Below are 16,964 nucleotides of genomic sequence, written 5' to 3'. Positions count from 1 at the left end.
AATTATTTATCTATATTAGTAAATATAGTTTCAAAAATTGTTTCCCAAGTTTTACATATTCTGAAAGAAAACAACTTTCTGAATAAATATCAGTTTTCCCTGAACAATGCTGTTTAAGCAGTACACTTTAATTAGATGAGAAGCAGCAATAATATATTTGATATGTAAATATCAACTTATATAACAAATTTCCCTTTATTAATCATGTATTCCTTATGAGAGTATAAGAAAACTTAAGTAGCTTTGTGTCAGCCTTATTGGAGTTTCAAAGCAGGATTTTCCCTGGTGCCTTAAGAAATAGATAATAGTATTAGATGAAGAACGGTAGAACTATTATTGATAGATCAAGATGAGATAAATTTTTTGAAAACAAAACAAAACAAAACAAAACAAAATATATGCTATCTTACCTTAAGCTTACGCCGGGCATTGAATTCTTGGAGCTTCTTTTGAGCGGTATCCATGTGTACAAAATTGGCTGCTTTACCTGTGACCCACGGATGCTGGAGAGCTTGAAAGGTAGTCAGCCGTTTCTTTGGATCCAAAACAATTAATTTTCTGACCTGAAATAATAAAGAACCATAAACTTAGGGAGGTTTTTAGGATGACCTGGGCTTGCCCTCAGCTTACAAACTTCCAGATCTTATTCCATTTCCCAGCAGTACCACTAAATATATGTCAGAAAAAAATTGTTTAAGTCCTCAGGGGCCACTGTAGGTAGGCACAGCTTCAGGTAGCAGTAGCTGAGGGAGTATGAGAAGACAGGGCCATGTACCACCTGAGACCCCCAAAGTGGCAGACGGCTTTCCAACAGAAGTCAAGAAACAGCTCCTCACTTGCCTGTGGACTGGAAGTTCTTTGAAGGCAGAACCAGCAAAATAATTCTGGGCTGCGCTTCACAATCACCTAGAATTCAGAACTTAAAGTACATCTCTATGGTAACAGAACGGAATCATTCATGCATCATCATTCTTTCTGTGGGGATTAAATGGCAAACAAAAGGGAGAGTATCCCAGCACTTACGGAATACTACCTTATGTTTCTATCTTGGGGTTTATAGTTCTTTCTAACCCCTTGAGGGTACTTGAAGGACTAAGCCCAGAGTTTAAAAATCATTTTATAATCCAAGAAGTCAGTGGCTTGAGGGCATGATTTGCCTAAAGAATGGAATCCAATCAATGGCAGCCCATTCTTGGAGGTTTACCCCTGCTTGTGAGGATGGGCAGTCAATAAATTCCCAGGAAGGTCAGCAAATAAAATAATCCACAGTCCTGGGCTTAGTAGGGGTGACCTGATATGAGGCAGAGACTATTGGGAGTCAGGAAGTGTGTTCAAGCCCTGGTTATGCCACTCGCTACTTTTGTGACCCTAGATATAGACAAATATATAAATTGCCTGTGGACACCCCCTCAGGCTCTTTCCTTACAGAATCTTATTTCCACTTTAATTCCTTTGTAATTGCTTCTTAGATGCATATATAACTATTTAAAAACTCATGTAATCTTTTAGCAGCCTTATCATTTGGAACTACTAGTGCCAATTCATAAATGAGGGAAGCAAGGTAGCTCAGAAAGATTTAGTGACTTGCCTCAGGTCAGACAATTTGGAATTGATGGAGCCTGTATTTAAACTCGGGTCTGTGTATGTCAGAGCGCATCTTGTGGCCACTACAGCATGATGTCTCCAAGGTGGTCAATCTCCCTGTACCTTGGCCTGCTCATGTGCAAAATAAGGAGCTTTGAATGATCGTAGGTCTCAGGTCTTTTCTAACTCTAATTACCTAAGGAGACGTGAACATAGGCTAAGGAAATCAGGCGGCAAGTCAAATGAGGAATAAATACTATCTGGTTCTCTCTTCACTTCCTTTCTGCAAAAGAATGTGTGTTTGGGCTAGATTTGTAGTGGGCAGAGACATGAGGCTCTTTAGGCTTAAAATCTGAGAGGACATGGAGTAAGGTAGGATGGTTAAGAGAAAGAAGGCATGGTAGTAAATAAAAATCTGATAGTAGTCATGGCTATTATCCGTTGAACAGGACTACTAATAATTTTATGTAAATGAGCCCTAATCCTTACAACATTTTTGACAATTAGGTATTTTCTTTTTCTTTTCCAATCATTTTTCTCCTCTCCCTCCTCATTACTATCTTCCTCACAAAAATACAAAGAATTTATTGAAAGTCAATGTGCACCCAAAATTTATATACACCATTGTTAATCTTTACATTTGAAGATATTGATAACAATCATAACTGAATTATTAGGAAACTTTCTGAAGGTCATAATCACACTCAAAGCCTTGCCATTACCCTGCAGTACCCCTTACATCCAATTCCCCAACTCCTTAGCACTTAGTCTCTGCCGATGACACAACAGATGTGGGTTTTGCTAGTAAGTATACATTTATGGAGCTCAAGGATTCTTCCAGTTCTGAAGTTTTAAGCAGTGATAAACTAACAAGGGATCTAGCTGAATGAAGGAACATCAAAGCTAACCCTCTTATTCACTTAATATTTATTAAGGGTGAAAAGAAATGGAAGGAGGGCTAAATAAGAGTACTATTATTAAGTTAGTTGATATTAGTTACTTAACATACATTATGTTCCTTAATTCTCACAACAACCTAGAGATAGGTACAATTATCATCCTAGATGAGAAAACTAAAGCATAGCAAGGTTAGATCATGAGCCTGAGGTTACACTTCCAGGACATGACAAAGGGGGCACTTAAATCCAGGTGTGTCAGACTCTGAAACTTCATGGTGTACTTCCAGATCCATTGTTTCATCCAATAAACATTTACTGAGTCAGTCCTATATGCCTATGTGGTTCTAAGGTCTGGGTACACACGCTTTGTCCTGCCCCAGAGCTTAAAATCTAATTAAGGAGGACCATTAAATATATAAGTGATGACTGTTATGAACTGGGGAGTGCAGGGGGTAAAGGAAGATTTTGGCAGAAGGAACCAACTATAGGTGGGAGGCACTGAAGGGGAAGGCCGACCATGCCTCCCAAGGGATATCTAGTGGCAGCTGGGGCTTGAGAATGAGTTACCCAGGGGTGTGTGTGTGTGTGTGTGTGTGTGTGTGTGTGTGTGTGTGTACATGCCTATGTGTAATGGAGAAGAAGGTGGGGAGGAAGAAAGAACATTACAGAGCAGAAGAAAGAGCCATGGCAATATCCTGAGCTATGCTGATGAGAAACTAGAAGTGTGGTGCACTAGAGTGAAAAGTGATCAAAGGGGAGAGATGTGAAGTGAGTGATGGCACAGGAGAGAGTGGCAGGCCCCAGACCAGGCAGCATCATGTAGATCTTGTTATGGGTTTTGGATTTTATCCTAAGATTCTTAGAGCAGGACAAGGACACGATGCGATTTATTTATAAGACCATCCGTCTGGATCCTGTGCAGACTGTATTTGAGAAAGGCATGAGAAGAGGCAGGGAGGTCAGATAGGAGGTTGGGGCAGTGGTCCGGGGGAGAGAACTGGATGGATTCAAGAGGTGTTTAGGAGCATGGGGTATGACTTGAGGAAGGAGTTACAATGATATATTTATACATCACACATCACACACACTGACTTTCTCTTCCCACACATGCTGGAAAAGCCATGAGCCTTAGGGAATCTGTTCCATGAAGGAACACAGAGGGTAAGGAAGAAATGCATGAAGAAAAAAGAGCACAGGAAAGGGAGTCTGGACAACTGGATCAGCCCTAATAATGTCTTTCTGCTGGGAAGCTGTGTGACCTTAGCAGTCATTTCACCTCTCTGGTCTTTAGCATTCTCATCTTTAAAATGAGAGGAGGACTAGATGCCTCCTAAGACCTCTTCTATATCTAACCTTCTATGATTCAAAAGTCAGCTTTTGATTATGTCTGTGTGGTTGTTCTCTAGTGGATTGATGAGAAATGTTTCAATCTCATGTTAGCATCCTCTTTATTTTATAAGAGGTGAGTGACCTCCCCAGAAGGTATGGATTTCCTGAATGCAAACAAATGTCAATATTAACTTAAGTGAGAAGCAATGTAAAAACAAACAAACAAAATGAACTATTAACACAGTGGAACATTTTTATAATGCTAATGATGCATAATGGGACTTACGTTACTATCAGGATATTTTAATAAATTTGATGAAATTTCAGGAAGCAATATTGTTTTACTTGAAGTATATCTAGGCTGGGTGCAGTGGCTCACATCTGTAATCCCAGCACTTTGGGAGGCCACAGTGGGAGGATCACCTGAGGGCAGGAGTTTGAGACCAGCCTGGGCAACATAGCAAGACCCCATATTTCCAAAAAACTTTTAAAAATTAGCTGGGTGTGGTGGCATGCACCTGTGTCCCAGCTACTCAGGAGATTGAGGTGGGAGGATTGCTTAAGCCCAGGAGTTGGAGGCTACAATGAGCCATGATCATGCCATTACACTGCAGCCTGGGTGACAGTGAGACCTTGTCTCAAAAACAAAGAAACAAAAAAGAAATGAAGTACATCTAAATTCTAGGCAATTGCAAGCCATGTTAAAACAGAATTCTGTGTAAATTGTGTTTGAATTCACCCAGCACAGCTTTCTTCATAAGCAAGGTTTTTATACTTATCAGGTAGTAAAAGCTCATTAATACTGTAGTAATTGTAGTTTATGATAATTCAACTAGTGATGAGTCAAAAACATATCTAGTTTTTATTCTCTAAGGAAAATGTATTAATGAACTAATTTTATTAAAATCTTTAAAATTGAAAGAAAATATGGCATTAATAAGGGTAAAATTTTAAAAAATTGTACTGCCCATTAATTAGTTAAAAATAAATTTATTTCATTTTGTTTCATTTTGTTTTGATTACACTTACCAAGTCCTTGGCATTTAGAGATACTTCATCCCACCAGGGGGAGATAAAGTAATATTCACAATTCAGAATTCTCCTGAACATGAACTGATCGCCTCTTTCATCATAGAATGGTTCAAATCCACAAAGTCTAGAGGAATAAAATATAGAGAATAAAATATCTTTAAAAGCTCAAGTATATTTCATCCAATTTCTGTAGGAATTCAGGACTGTTCTTTTTCACTGCTTCCTGCCATGGAAGCAAGTCTACTCAGCTTAAGTATGCAACTGCCTTATTACAATTCACTATTTATAGTGTAAACACACAATCAAGTCCTCAGGAAGTAGGAATTAATATAAAACCAACTTAGGATTTCTACAAAAAGCTATAATAATAATTATAATTATTGTGTAATAATAATTATTATTATAATTCTTATTACACAGAAGAACAATAATAATAATAGCTAACATTATAGACATTATGCTAAAGCCTTTCCATGGATTTTTTGACAGGTATTGAGAAGACAGACAGACAGGCAGACAGAGATTGAATAGACTTCCAATTTAGTATGAAAGGGAAGAGCTGGGATTTTGAGAGTAAAGAAATTAACAAGTGGAAATTAGAAATTTTCACTTATTTTTATTCTGCCCTATTCTATGAAATCCTCCATAGAAATGAATAAAGCTTTATGACATTTCCATTCCATTCCAGTTTGGATTTCAGAGTGAACAAAGACAGAAGCTGAAACTATTGTCAGGCAATGACCTTAAAAAATGTATAAGATTAATATAGTCACCAGATGCAGCCAAAGAGATGAGCACCCTCAATTTACCTCATTCTTTGTATCATTTTCTACTATGGAGTCAACTTAAAAATGAATGGGAAAAGTGGGATAAAAGGGATGGAGAACTATCTTGGGCATCTTAACAAGAGAGAAAGGAAAAGCGAGTTGTTTGTGACCACCAAGCATCCACTGTTTACAGACGGGTGGAAGTTCTAAAATCAGTAGGGACCAAGAGGGAACTGCTTAAAAAAGCCCATGCCAGGGCATGTGTTGCATGTGTTCCATTTGAAAAAAAATGAGGGTGGGAGGGAGAATGAATAAAAGACATTTTCCCAAAGGCTTCACTCAAGCTGGCCAGGTTGGTACATAGCATGAAAAATTAAAGTGCATCCTAATACAGTGAGTTTTTAGAAAGAAGCAGTTTCGTATGTCCTTTTACTCACAGAATGTCCCACTGGGAGAATGTTTGTCTCTTCCAGATATTCTGGAGCCAGTGAGAAAAATGCAAGGCCTGACAGTGCAGACGCCTGGGCCAATGTGTTCTCCCTTTCCCTACTGAGCAGTCTGCACAGAGAATTCCGCTCCTGACCCACCTGTGGAAGAGCAGCCTAAGGTGAGACAGGGCACATGTCCTCACCCTGACAACGAGAGAGTCTGGCCTTGCCTGCCCTGCCCTGCTCTCCACAACACTAGAAACCTATGGCCTGTTGCAGTTAGTCATGGAGAAATGAGCCAGCTTCCTAGACTTAGTTTAGGAGTTTCCTTATATTTCCCCTTCTGAAAATCTAGAGACAAAAATGACCACTGAAGAGTTATAGTGCTCAAATGCCTTTTCTCTCATTTCAATCCTATCAGTGACTTTTTGCTTTGGTGACAGAGGTAAAAGGTGTCAACTTCAAGCCTTAGGGCAGAACTGTAGTGTTGAAAGCTGAAGGAGAGAGTTTGAATCTCTGATGTTATCTGATTTCTGATCAGATCATAAGGCCCAGTCCTGCAGCTTTTGTCTGTAGGGGCAGAGGGTTTAGGTATAAAAGGTAAAGATATGAGAATTCCTGGGAGAAAAAATAGAATGGCCTTCATTTTCAGCCTAATGGCATTCTTAGAAATAGCAAGGCCCCATCAATAGCCTGGTGGTGACAAGCTAGAACTCTTAAGAAGGAAAGAGTGGGCCAGGCATGGTGGGTCACACCTGTAATCCCAGCACTTTGGGAGGCTGAGGCAGGTGGAACACGAGGTCAGGAGTTTGAGACCAGGCTGGCCAGCATGGTGAAACCCCATCTCTACTAAAAATACAAAAAATTAGCTGGGCATGGTGGCACGTGCTTGTAATCCCAGGTACTTGGGGGGCTGGAGCAGAACAATTGCTTGAACCCAAGGCGGAGGTTGCAGTGAGCCGAGATCACGCCACTGCACTCTAGCCTGGGAGACAGAGCAAGACTTCATCTCAAAACACACACACACACACACACACACACACACACACACACACACACACACACACACAAAGAAGCAAAGAGTGAAGTTAAAATGCAGCAGTAGCCACAAGAAGAGGGACAAAAGAGGTAACAGAATTCTTTACACTGATAGGAAGAATCCAATGTCTATTCATGGCTTTATTAAAAAAAAACAGCCCCAGAGTTTATGTACATACAGACAAGTATCAGTAAAGCAAATGCCTCAACATTTGGAAGACAGAAGAAAGAATCTGACTGAAGCTTATAACGTAGCTTCATTGTAAGATTTACTTTCCCAGGAAGCATTAACAAAATGGATCTTTAGTTCTAATTCTTCATTTGGTTACTTCTGTACTCTACTCTGTCTGTCTCCAAGCCACTCTGGTGAAATGAGTGAGATGTTAGAGGTCATAGTCTCAGGCGCCCAGCAGGCCACTAAATGTACATTAAACCAATCTAATAAAGAAGATACAGAGATCAAGTAGCACAACCCACCAGAGAAAATGTGCCAGTCGACCATGCCAGTGGACTTCACCAATTATTAAAGAACTACAGAGTAAATAAAACGTCCTCAGGCTTAGGGCCTGACAGAAGTTAGCTAAAAACTAAAGAATATTAGTTGTAAGCAGCACTGTTATTTTCATTTTGGAGGCTACCACTCTTACTTTCAACTAAACCTATTAATTAATTACCTAAAGTGTATAAAGATAAAAGAAATATATAAAATAGTTTGCATAATTTGGTAATGGACTAGGGGATAGGACAGATTTTTAGAACTATCTTCAGGGTTACAATAAAATATTTCTCAAGTAATTATATTTTTCCCTTCATTTTCCCATGTCAGTGATATCATTAAGTTTTATGCATTCCACATTCCAATTTTTCTGGGTAAATGTAACTTAATTTCCTACTTCCATCTCTCCAAGTTCTTTCATATCATTAATACTTAATGCCTCCCAGTACATTTCAACAATGTACCTACCAATTGTTGGTACACTGGTACATAAATTGGGTATATTTATACTTTAGGGGCAAACCTACATTTTGGGGACAAAAACAGGATCTTTATCTCTCCAAATTCCTCTCAAGCTTTTCTTTTTCTTTTGTTTTGTTTTGTTTTGTTTTTGTTTTTGAGTCGGAGTTCTATCACCCAGGCTGGAGTGCAGTGGCAAGATCTCAGCTCACTGCAATCTCCGCCTCCTGGGTTCACGCCATTCTCCTGCCTCAGCTTCCTGAGACGCTGAGACTACAGGCGCCCACTACCACACCCTGCTAATTTTTTATATTTTTAGTAGAGACAGGGTTTCACCATGTTAGCCAGGATGGTCTCGATCTCCTGACCTCATGGATCCACCCGTCTCGGCCTCCCGAAGTGCTGGGATTACAGGTGTGAGCCACTGTGCCCGGCCCCTCTCAAGCTCTTCTAAAGACACAAGGAATTGAGCACACAAAATATCTTTTTGTATTACATATTAGTGGACGGCTATTTTATCAGTTGCTTGTTAAACCTTTCTGTCTTGGCGATCAACCATTGTATATCAGGTAAACTTAGAGTTTGCTAACGTGCTTGTGGGCCCTACCACAGTTAGCCCATTCCTAGTCCATATCACCTGGACATTGAATTTTTTAAGATCACTATTAAGTTAAAAACAACTTTAATTAAAAGCATTCTGCTATGGACTGAATTGTATTCCCCCCTCCAACCCCAAAATCCATATGTTGATGCCCCAGCTCCCAATGAGATAGTATTTGGAGATGGAGCCCTTGGGAGGCAATCAGGTTTAGATGAGGTCATGAGAGTGGGGTCTTCCTCATGGGATTAGTCCCCTCATAGGAAAAGAGTCCACAGAGCTTGCTCTCTCCTTCTCCCCATCATGTGAGGACACCGTGAGAGGGCGGCCATCTGCAAGCCAGGAGAGGGCCCTCAGCAGAAGCTGACTGTGCTGACACTCTGGTCTTGGACTTCCAGCCCCCGAAAACTGTGAGAAAATAACTTTCTGTTATTTAAGCCACCCAGTCTATATATTTTGTTATGTAAGCCCAGGTAGACTAGTATACCTACTTTCAAACCCTTCAAAATTTCTCTAAATTGGAATATTATGCATTCCAACAACTAACTTTGTAGTACTCTCTAAATGGCAACTAAGTCTCCTTGTTTTGAACTAAACTCTTGAAAGCATCGATATCTTATTTTCTAGTTGTTCTACAGTATTCTTCCTTCTCAGACGCTCTTCTATTTGGTTGATTTTTTTCATCACCACCTGCAGTTCTACCATGTCTTTGGCAAATTTCATGAAACTCCTTATTTCTTATTAGACAGGAGCTCAGGAATGGATGTGGGGATACCAGGGATTAAAATATTTCACTCATTTTTTTTCCCAAGAAATTTGTGTAGGGTGTTAAATTTAAGACCCTTGAAAACCTAACAGAAATAAGAAACAAAATTGATAGCTAAAAATGCATTTAAAATATTCCTGATAAGAAATATACCAGTTTGGAATTGCTTAAGAAATTAAATAGTCATTTGCCCATTTAAAAGGACTAAATCTAATAATTTCATATAAGATGCAAATAAGTAAAACAAGAGCAAGTTTACACAGCTGGTCTTGGGCTCATATTCTTTACTAGTGTCAAGTAATAAACTGTTCCCTAAATCTGCTGTATATTACATAGTGGATATAGATATAGGAAAGCCCTGGACAAGAATTCCAGTCTCAAGAAAATTACAAAATAAAAAGCAATGTTCATTTTCAGGAAATTCTATCACTAACTGCATTTAGTATGTAACAGAAAATCACAAAAAGGCAAAAAGTAATCTTTATGGTTTTTATGAGCATTAGAGGTATCTAGAAAATGTCACAGAAAGGTAAATAGTTTACATAAACATGGCTTTTCTTCACTTACAAGATGTAGGTGATTATTCCTACAGACCACATGTCCACCTCAGGTCCATAGGCACAACCTCTAAGAATTTCAGGTGCTGCAGAAAAAGTGAAAATTGTGTTAAATTAGAGCTTAGTCAATATTTATATTTTAATATCAAGCAATGGGAAACAAATAAATTCATCAAAACAATTTCTGAACAGTTTTATAACCAATCTTCTCTCCCCAAACCACAGTATGAAGCTATAAATACTTACGTCTATTTTAGTAGGAGAGATTATAGTCTATCTGTGTTTGGGATGCATAAAATAACACTATTAACTTTAATATTCTATGTCAGAATATCATGATACTGCTCAAATCAAGTAGATAGAGCTGTATGTATGCTACAAAAGATGCAATACTTCAAAGGGAGTTTTGTACATAGAAAACAAAGAAATGAAAGTTAAGCATAACAAGGGAGAAAAAAGTCACAAGCATGCTGCCTTGAGATCTAGACCTGCTGGGAGCAGGGTGTGTCAGCAAGTGTGTGGGTCTGACAGTGTGCAGGGTGGGAACCAGTGTAGGTGGTGAGGAGGGTTGACAAGTATCTAGTCTGAACGGTTGCAGCAGGAGCTAGGAGGTGTCCTGGCACATGTCCTGGCATTGAGAGATGCATGTAGGTCTCCAGAGAGCAGCTGATCCCAATCAGCTTGAGGTCATGAACTGAGAAAGGGGAACTTATCTGTGCACAGTGAGGCAGCTTGTATTAGTTCTGCCCGCTGTTGTGAAAAAGGAAGGCTTTCTCAGCCATAAAATAGCCCTGGTGTGGAGAATAGCAGTATCTTTTATATTTTTATTACCTTAGATTTGTGAAAATGGGTAATTAACTGGATCCAGGCACTTTCCCTGAGTACTAAGGGTGTTATTTGTTTGCCTAATTAACAACAGAAGAAAAGGGAAAGTAAGAGCCCCACCATCTATGGAGAAATAGAGCTCAGGCCTATTGTCCAGAGTGGCCTTTCTTGATTTTGAACACAAGTGCGGCAGGTGCCAGCAGCGTTCTTGAAGAAGGAGCTTCTTGATTAATGCTGATGGCTGCTTGAGGAAGGCCTTGGGGATGAGGACACCATACCATTCTCTGGGATAGGGGTTGGAATGCAAGTAAACAGGATTCTCTGTCCATGCTGGCTGGAAATGTCACATTCAGTGTTGTCTATCAAGATGAGCTCTGGGGCTGGGCGCAGTGGCTCACACCTGTAATCCTAGCACTTTGGGAGATCGAGGCAGGTGGATCACCTGAGGTCAGGAGTTTGAGTCCAGCCTGGCCAACATGGTGAAACCCTGTCTCTACTAAAAATACAAAAAAATTAGCCAGGCATGGTGGTAGGTGCCTGTAATCCCAGCTACTCGGGAGGCTGAGGCAGGAGAATAGCTTGAACCCAGGAGGTGGAGGTTGCAGAGATGGCGCCGCTGCACTCCAACCTGGGCAACAGAACAAGACTCTGTCTCAAAAAATAAATAAATAAATAAATAAATAAGTGAGCTCTGGAGGGAGGCTATCCTCATGGGACTGTGGATTTACCATACAGGAAGGAATACTGTGGGCATTCCACTGACCTCTTCCCTAACTATCCCTTAACTCTCATCATGTTCCAATTTCCCTGTAGAAGCTGGGTTACATAAAATATGAGGAGTCTTCAAAAGGTCATGGTAAATGCATATTATAAAAAAATTATGCATGAATTTCACAATTTTTTGTACCAAAATAAACTTGTACTAACTTGTCATAACATGTCCAAACAGGATCTAGTCTGAGACACTAAAAAGGCTAAGACTTCAGTTTGAAAAGAGCCTCTATCTGAGCAACATGAATTCTGCTAAAATTGAAGCAAGAACAAACATCAAATATATGGTAAAGCTTGGGTGGAAGAATGGCGAAATCACTGAGGCTTTATAAAAAGTTTGTGGGGACAATGTTCTAAAGAAATTAACAGTATACAAGTGGATAACTCATTTTAAGAAGGGATAAGACAATGTTGAAGACAAAGCCCACAGTGGCAGATCATCCACATCAATTTTTGAGAAAAAAATAAATCTTTCTCATGGCCTAATTGAAGAGGACTGGCAAGAGCAGAAACAATAGTCAACATCACAGACATCTGTGAGTTCTGCTGACACAATTCTGACTGAAAAATTAAAAGTTGAGCAAAGTTTTCACTCGATGGGTGACAACACTGTTGCATCCAGATCGATGCAGACAAAAATAGAGCTTTCAATGGAAATTTTAAACAAGTGGGATTGAAATCCTGAGCCTGATTCTTCAAAGAATTGTAACAGGAGATAAAACATGGCTTCAACAGTATAATTCTGAAGACAAGGCACAATCAAAGCAATGGCTACCAAGAGGTGGAAGGGGTCCAGGCTAAGCAAAAGCAGATTGGTAAAGAGCAAGTGTCATGGCAATGGTTTTTTTGGATGCTCAAGGCATTTTGCCTGTTGACTTTCTGGAGGGCCAAAGAAAAATAACGTGTTTCATATGAGACTGTTTTGAGAGAGTTAGCCAAAGCTGTAGCAGAAAAATTCCCAGGAAACCTTCACCAGACAATCCTTCTCCACCACAAAAATGCTCATGCTCATTCCTCTTATCAAACAAGGACAATTTGATGAGACTTTCAATAGGAAATCGTTAGGCATCTACCTTACAGTAGTAACTTGGTTCCTTCTGACTTCTTTTTGTTTCTTTATCTTAACATTTCTATAAGGAACACTTATTGTTTTTTCAGTTAATAATGTAAAAAAGACTGCATTGACATGGTTATCCCTCAGTTCTCTAGGGATAGACTAAATGGCTGCTGTTATCACTTACAAAAGTCTCTTGACCTTGATGCAGTTTATGTTGAGATATAAAGTTTATATTTTTCATCATTTTCACCATTTTTTCACAAACTTTTTGAAGTGCTCCCTATATGAGATAAAGAAACTGTATGGTGAAAGGAGGGTGTGCATTCTAGCACTCTACACAGCAATTCAGCAAGATGCACCTTTTAAGGAACTGTATCTGTAGCCAAAAAGCTTTTTTTAATCTACAGATGAATTATTCCTAGAGAACTTTTCTTTTAAGGTTTAATTAACAAAATTAAGAAACATGCATGGCTGATACGAACTACCATCATTCACTCTGTCAGGTTAGCTTTCATTCTCTGGGGCAATCTGTACCCCACAGAAAGTTTCTTTGAGCACAACAGCCCTGACAGTGAACTTTCCCTTGTAAAGGGGAACTCAGATTATGCTGCCATTGCAGGAAGGCTGCTATTGCCTATTTTTGTCTCTAGGAGATGTTCCAGTCAAGGAGCCGAATGCACACATATTGAGCATGCATATTCCACATGCATTAGTCCTTCTCCATGCAGGTCTTCACATCAGTGAATCTTATTCAGTCTGAAATGCTATCAAGCCCCATAATGACATTTAAACATAAATATAGAAATATGTTGAGAGAGTCTTTTACATTTTCTGGATCTTGGTTTTTTACCTCTAAACTGTAAATGAATCCAAATAGCTGATTTCCAAGTTAACTTTGAGTTTTAACCTGCTACCCATTATATTATTAGTAAAGGATGTGTTACTGATCATTCAACAAGAAGAGAGGACAAGAACAAGCATTCTAACCTGCAGACCTGTTGCATTTCTCATTTCTTCTGCTACAACAGCTACTGTGTATGCTGCCCTGTGGGGACTCATCCTGTTGGCTCTAGTGAAATCAACCCTCCCACCCCGTGCAGGCCAGAGACACATACTGGCAAGGGTCAGATGTTTTCTCTAGGCACTGCTAATAGCTCCCAGCCAAAGAACTCTAAGGAAAATGAATAGTGTGTCACAACCTGCTTTTTGGATCCACTATACAGGGAGTCTGAGTTTCATACCTGACATGGCAAGTTCTGATCTGTCGCAGCACTGGGTGCAACCTTACTCTCCAAAGGCAATTTATTTCTTTGTGAAGCACTGTACTGCAATGTGAGTAAACTTGCCATGTAAAAAGTTAAACGTCCCACAGTGAAGTTAACAGACAAAAGGAATAAAAAATGTTTATGCCATCCATAATAAATTCATCTTAAAAATAATTGTTTTTAAAATAACTTATTTTGAAAATCATAAAAAATTGGGGTGAAACAAAGTCAAAACACCTAGACACAATTAGATATCATTTTCAATAACTTTCAAATATATATATGTATATATATATATATATATATATATTTTTTTTTTTTTTGAGATGGAGTTTCACTCTTGTTGCCCAGACTAGAGCCCAATGGCACGATCTCTGCTCACTGCAACCTCCGCCTCCTGGGTTCAAGCGCTTCTCGTGCCTCAGCCTCCTGAGTAGCTGGGATTACAGGTGCTTGCCACCATGCCCAGCTAATTTTTGTTGTTGTTGTTGGGACAGAATCTCGCTCTGTCACCCAGGCTGGAGTACAGCGGCACGATCTCAGCTCACTGCAACCTCTGCCTCCTGGGTTCAAGCGATTCTCTTGCCTCCGCCTCCTGAGTAGCTGTGATTACAGGCAGGTGCCACCACACCCAGCTAATTTTTGTATTTTTAATAGAGATGGGGTTTCACCATGTTGGTCAGGCTGGGCTCGAACTCCTGACCTTGTGATCCACCCGCCTCGGCCTCCCAAAGTGCTGGAATTACAGGCATGAGCCACAGTACCCAGCTTAATATTTTAAATTACTAGTTAATATGGCATTGACTTTGTTCAGAACCAGTAGAACACACTCTAGCAATCTAGATAGGCCTTTTCCAAGAGCCAGAAGAATTTTTATAATAAAGTTCAGGCTCTAGCACCCCAGCTTCAAGTCTCCTAAGTATCAAATGTCCTTGCAGGTAATTCTAATAATTTGTGATCTTCTTAGGGCAAGAAAGTTGGCTACTTTCAATTTAGTTCAAGAAAAAACATCAATTAATGTATCTTTTAATGGTATAAGCACTCTGGCTGTCCTTCATATCTTTTCTCACCTTATTATCAAAACAAACAAAATAGAAGAAGAAAATCACTTTAAGGTATAAAACAGTTTTCTTGATATTTTTATTTTTATTCCAGTAGTTTTGGGAGAATAGGAGGTGTTTGGTCACATTGAAAATTTCTTTAGTGGGGATTTCTGAGATTTTGGTGTACCCATCACCTGAGCATTGTACACTGTACCCAAAGTGTAGTTTTTTATCCCTCACCCCACTCCCACCCTTTCCCCTGAGTCTCCAAAGTCCATTTGTATCATTTGTATGCCTTTGCATTCAAATGCTTATCTCCCACTTATGAGGGAGAACATATGATGTTTGGTTTTCCATTCCTGAGTTACTTCACTTACAATAATGGTCTCTAACTCCATCCAGGTTGCTGCAAATGTCATCATTTCACTCCTTTTTATGGCTGAGTAGTATTCCATGGTGTGTGTGTGTGTGTGTGACAATTTCTTTACGAACTCATTGATTGATAGCCATTTGGGCAAGTTTCTTTTTCACATGACTTCTTTTCCTCTGAGTAGATATCCAGTAGTGGGATTGCTGGATCAAATGGTAGTTCTACTTTTAGTTATTTAAGGAATCTCCACACTGTTTTCCATAGTGGTTGTACTAGTTTACATTCCCATCAACAGCGTAAAAGTGTTCCCCTTTTACCACATCCACACCAACATGTATTATTTTTTGATCTTTTGATTATAGCCATTCTTGCAGGAGTAAGGTGGCATTGCATTGCGGTGCTGATTTGCAATTCCCTGATCATTAGTGATGTTAGGCATTTTTTTCATATGTTTGTTAGCCATTTGTATATCTTCTTTTGAGAATTGTCCATTCATGTCCTTAGTCCACTTTTTGATGGGATTATTTGTTTTCCTCTTGCTGATCTGTATGAGTTCCTTGTAGATTCTGGATATTAGTCTTTTGTCAGATGTATAGATTGTGAAGATTTTCTCCCACTCTGTGGGTTGTCTGTTTACTCTGCTTTTTTTTTTTTTTTTTTTGCTATGCAGAAGCTTTTTAGTTTAATTAAGTCCATCTATTTATCTTTGTAAAAACAAGTTGCATTTGCTTTTGGGTTCCTGGTCATGAAGTCTTTGCCTAAGCTAATTTACAGGATGGTTTTTCTGATTTATCTTCTATAATTTTTATGGTGTTAGGTCTTAGATTTAAGTCCTTCTTCCATCTTGAGTTGATTTTTGTATAAGGTGAGGGATGAGGATCCAGTTTCATTCATATACATGTGGCTTGCCAATTATCCCATCACCATTTGTCGAATAGGGTATCCTTTCCCTGCTTTGTTTTTGTTTGCTTTGTCAAAGATCAGTGACTGCAAGTATTTCACTTTATTTCTGGGTTCTCTATTCTGTTCCATCGAGCTATGTGCCTATTTTTATACCAGTATCATGTTGTTTTGGTGACTAAGGCCTTACAGTATAAAGTCAGATAATGTGATGCCTCCAGATTTGTTCTTTTTGCTTAGTCTTGCTTTGGCTATGCAGGCTCTTTTGTGGTTCCATATGAATTTTAGAATAGTTTTTTTCTAACTCTGTGATAAATGATGGTGGTATTTTGATGGGAATTGTATTGAATTTGTAGATTGCTTTGACAGTGTGGTCATTTTCACAATATTGATTCTACTCATCCATGAGCATGGGACATGTCCCATTTGTGTCATCTATAATTTCCTTCAGCAGTGTTTTATAGAATTCCTTGTAGAGAGGTCTTTCATGTCCTTGGCTAGGTTTGTTCCTAAGTATTTTACTTTTTTGCTGCTATTGTAAAAGGGGTTGGGTTCTTTATTTGATTCTCATCTTGTTTGCTGTTGGTGTATCGCAGAGCTACTGATTTGTGTACATTAATTTTGTATCCTGAAATTTTGCTGAATTCATTTATCAGATCTAGGAGCTTTTTGCAGGAGTCTTTAGGATTTTGTAGGTGTGCAATGATATCACCAGCAAACTGACAGTTTGACTTCCTCATTACCGATTTGGATACCTTTTATTTCTTTCTCTTGTCTGAT

The 16,964-nt window shown here is 39.1% G+C and overlaps 1 protein-coding gene across 3 annotated transcripts in view; it reads right to left on the bottom strand.

Moving 5' to 3' along the window:
• Positions 1-16,964, bottom strand: part of CAMK4 (calcium/calmodulin dependent protein kinase IV) — a 336,488-nt gene that overhangs the window by 6,761 nt on the left and 312,763 nt on the right. For all 3 annotated transcript variants that reach the window (XM_055112534.1, XM_055112533.1, XM_008952101.6), the window contains 3 exons: positions 9,964-10,039; positions 4,842-4,968; positions 411-563 (listed from right to left, as the gene is read on the bottom strand). In XM_055112534.1, coding sequence (XP_054968509.1) covers positions 411-563; positions 4,842-4,968; positions 9,964-10,039 — 356 coding nt within the window. The remainder of the gene's footprint in view (positions 1-410; positions 564-4,841; positions 4,969-9,963; positions 10,040-16,964) is intronic.

Source organism: Pan paniscus, chromosome 4, assembly GCF_029289425.2.
Source record: "Pan paniscus chromosome 4, NHGRI_mPanPan1-v2.0_pri, whole genome shotgun sequence".
Lineage (NCBI taxonomy): Eukaryota > Metazoa > Chordata > Mammalia > Primates > Hominidae > Pan > Pan paniscus.
This window is presented reverse-complemented; position numbering and strand designations above follow the sequence as displayed.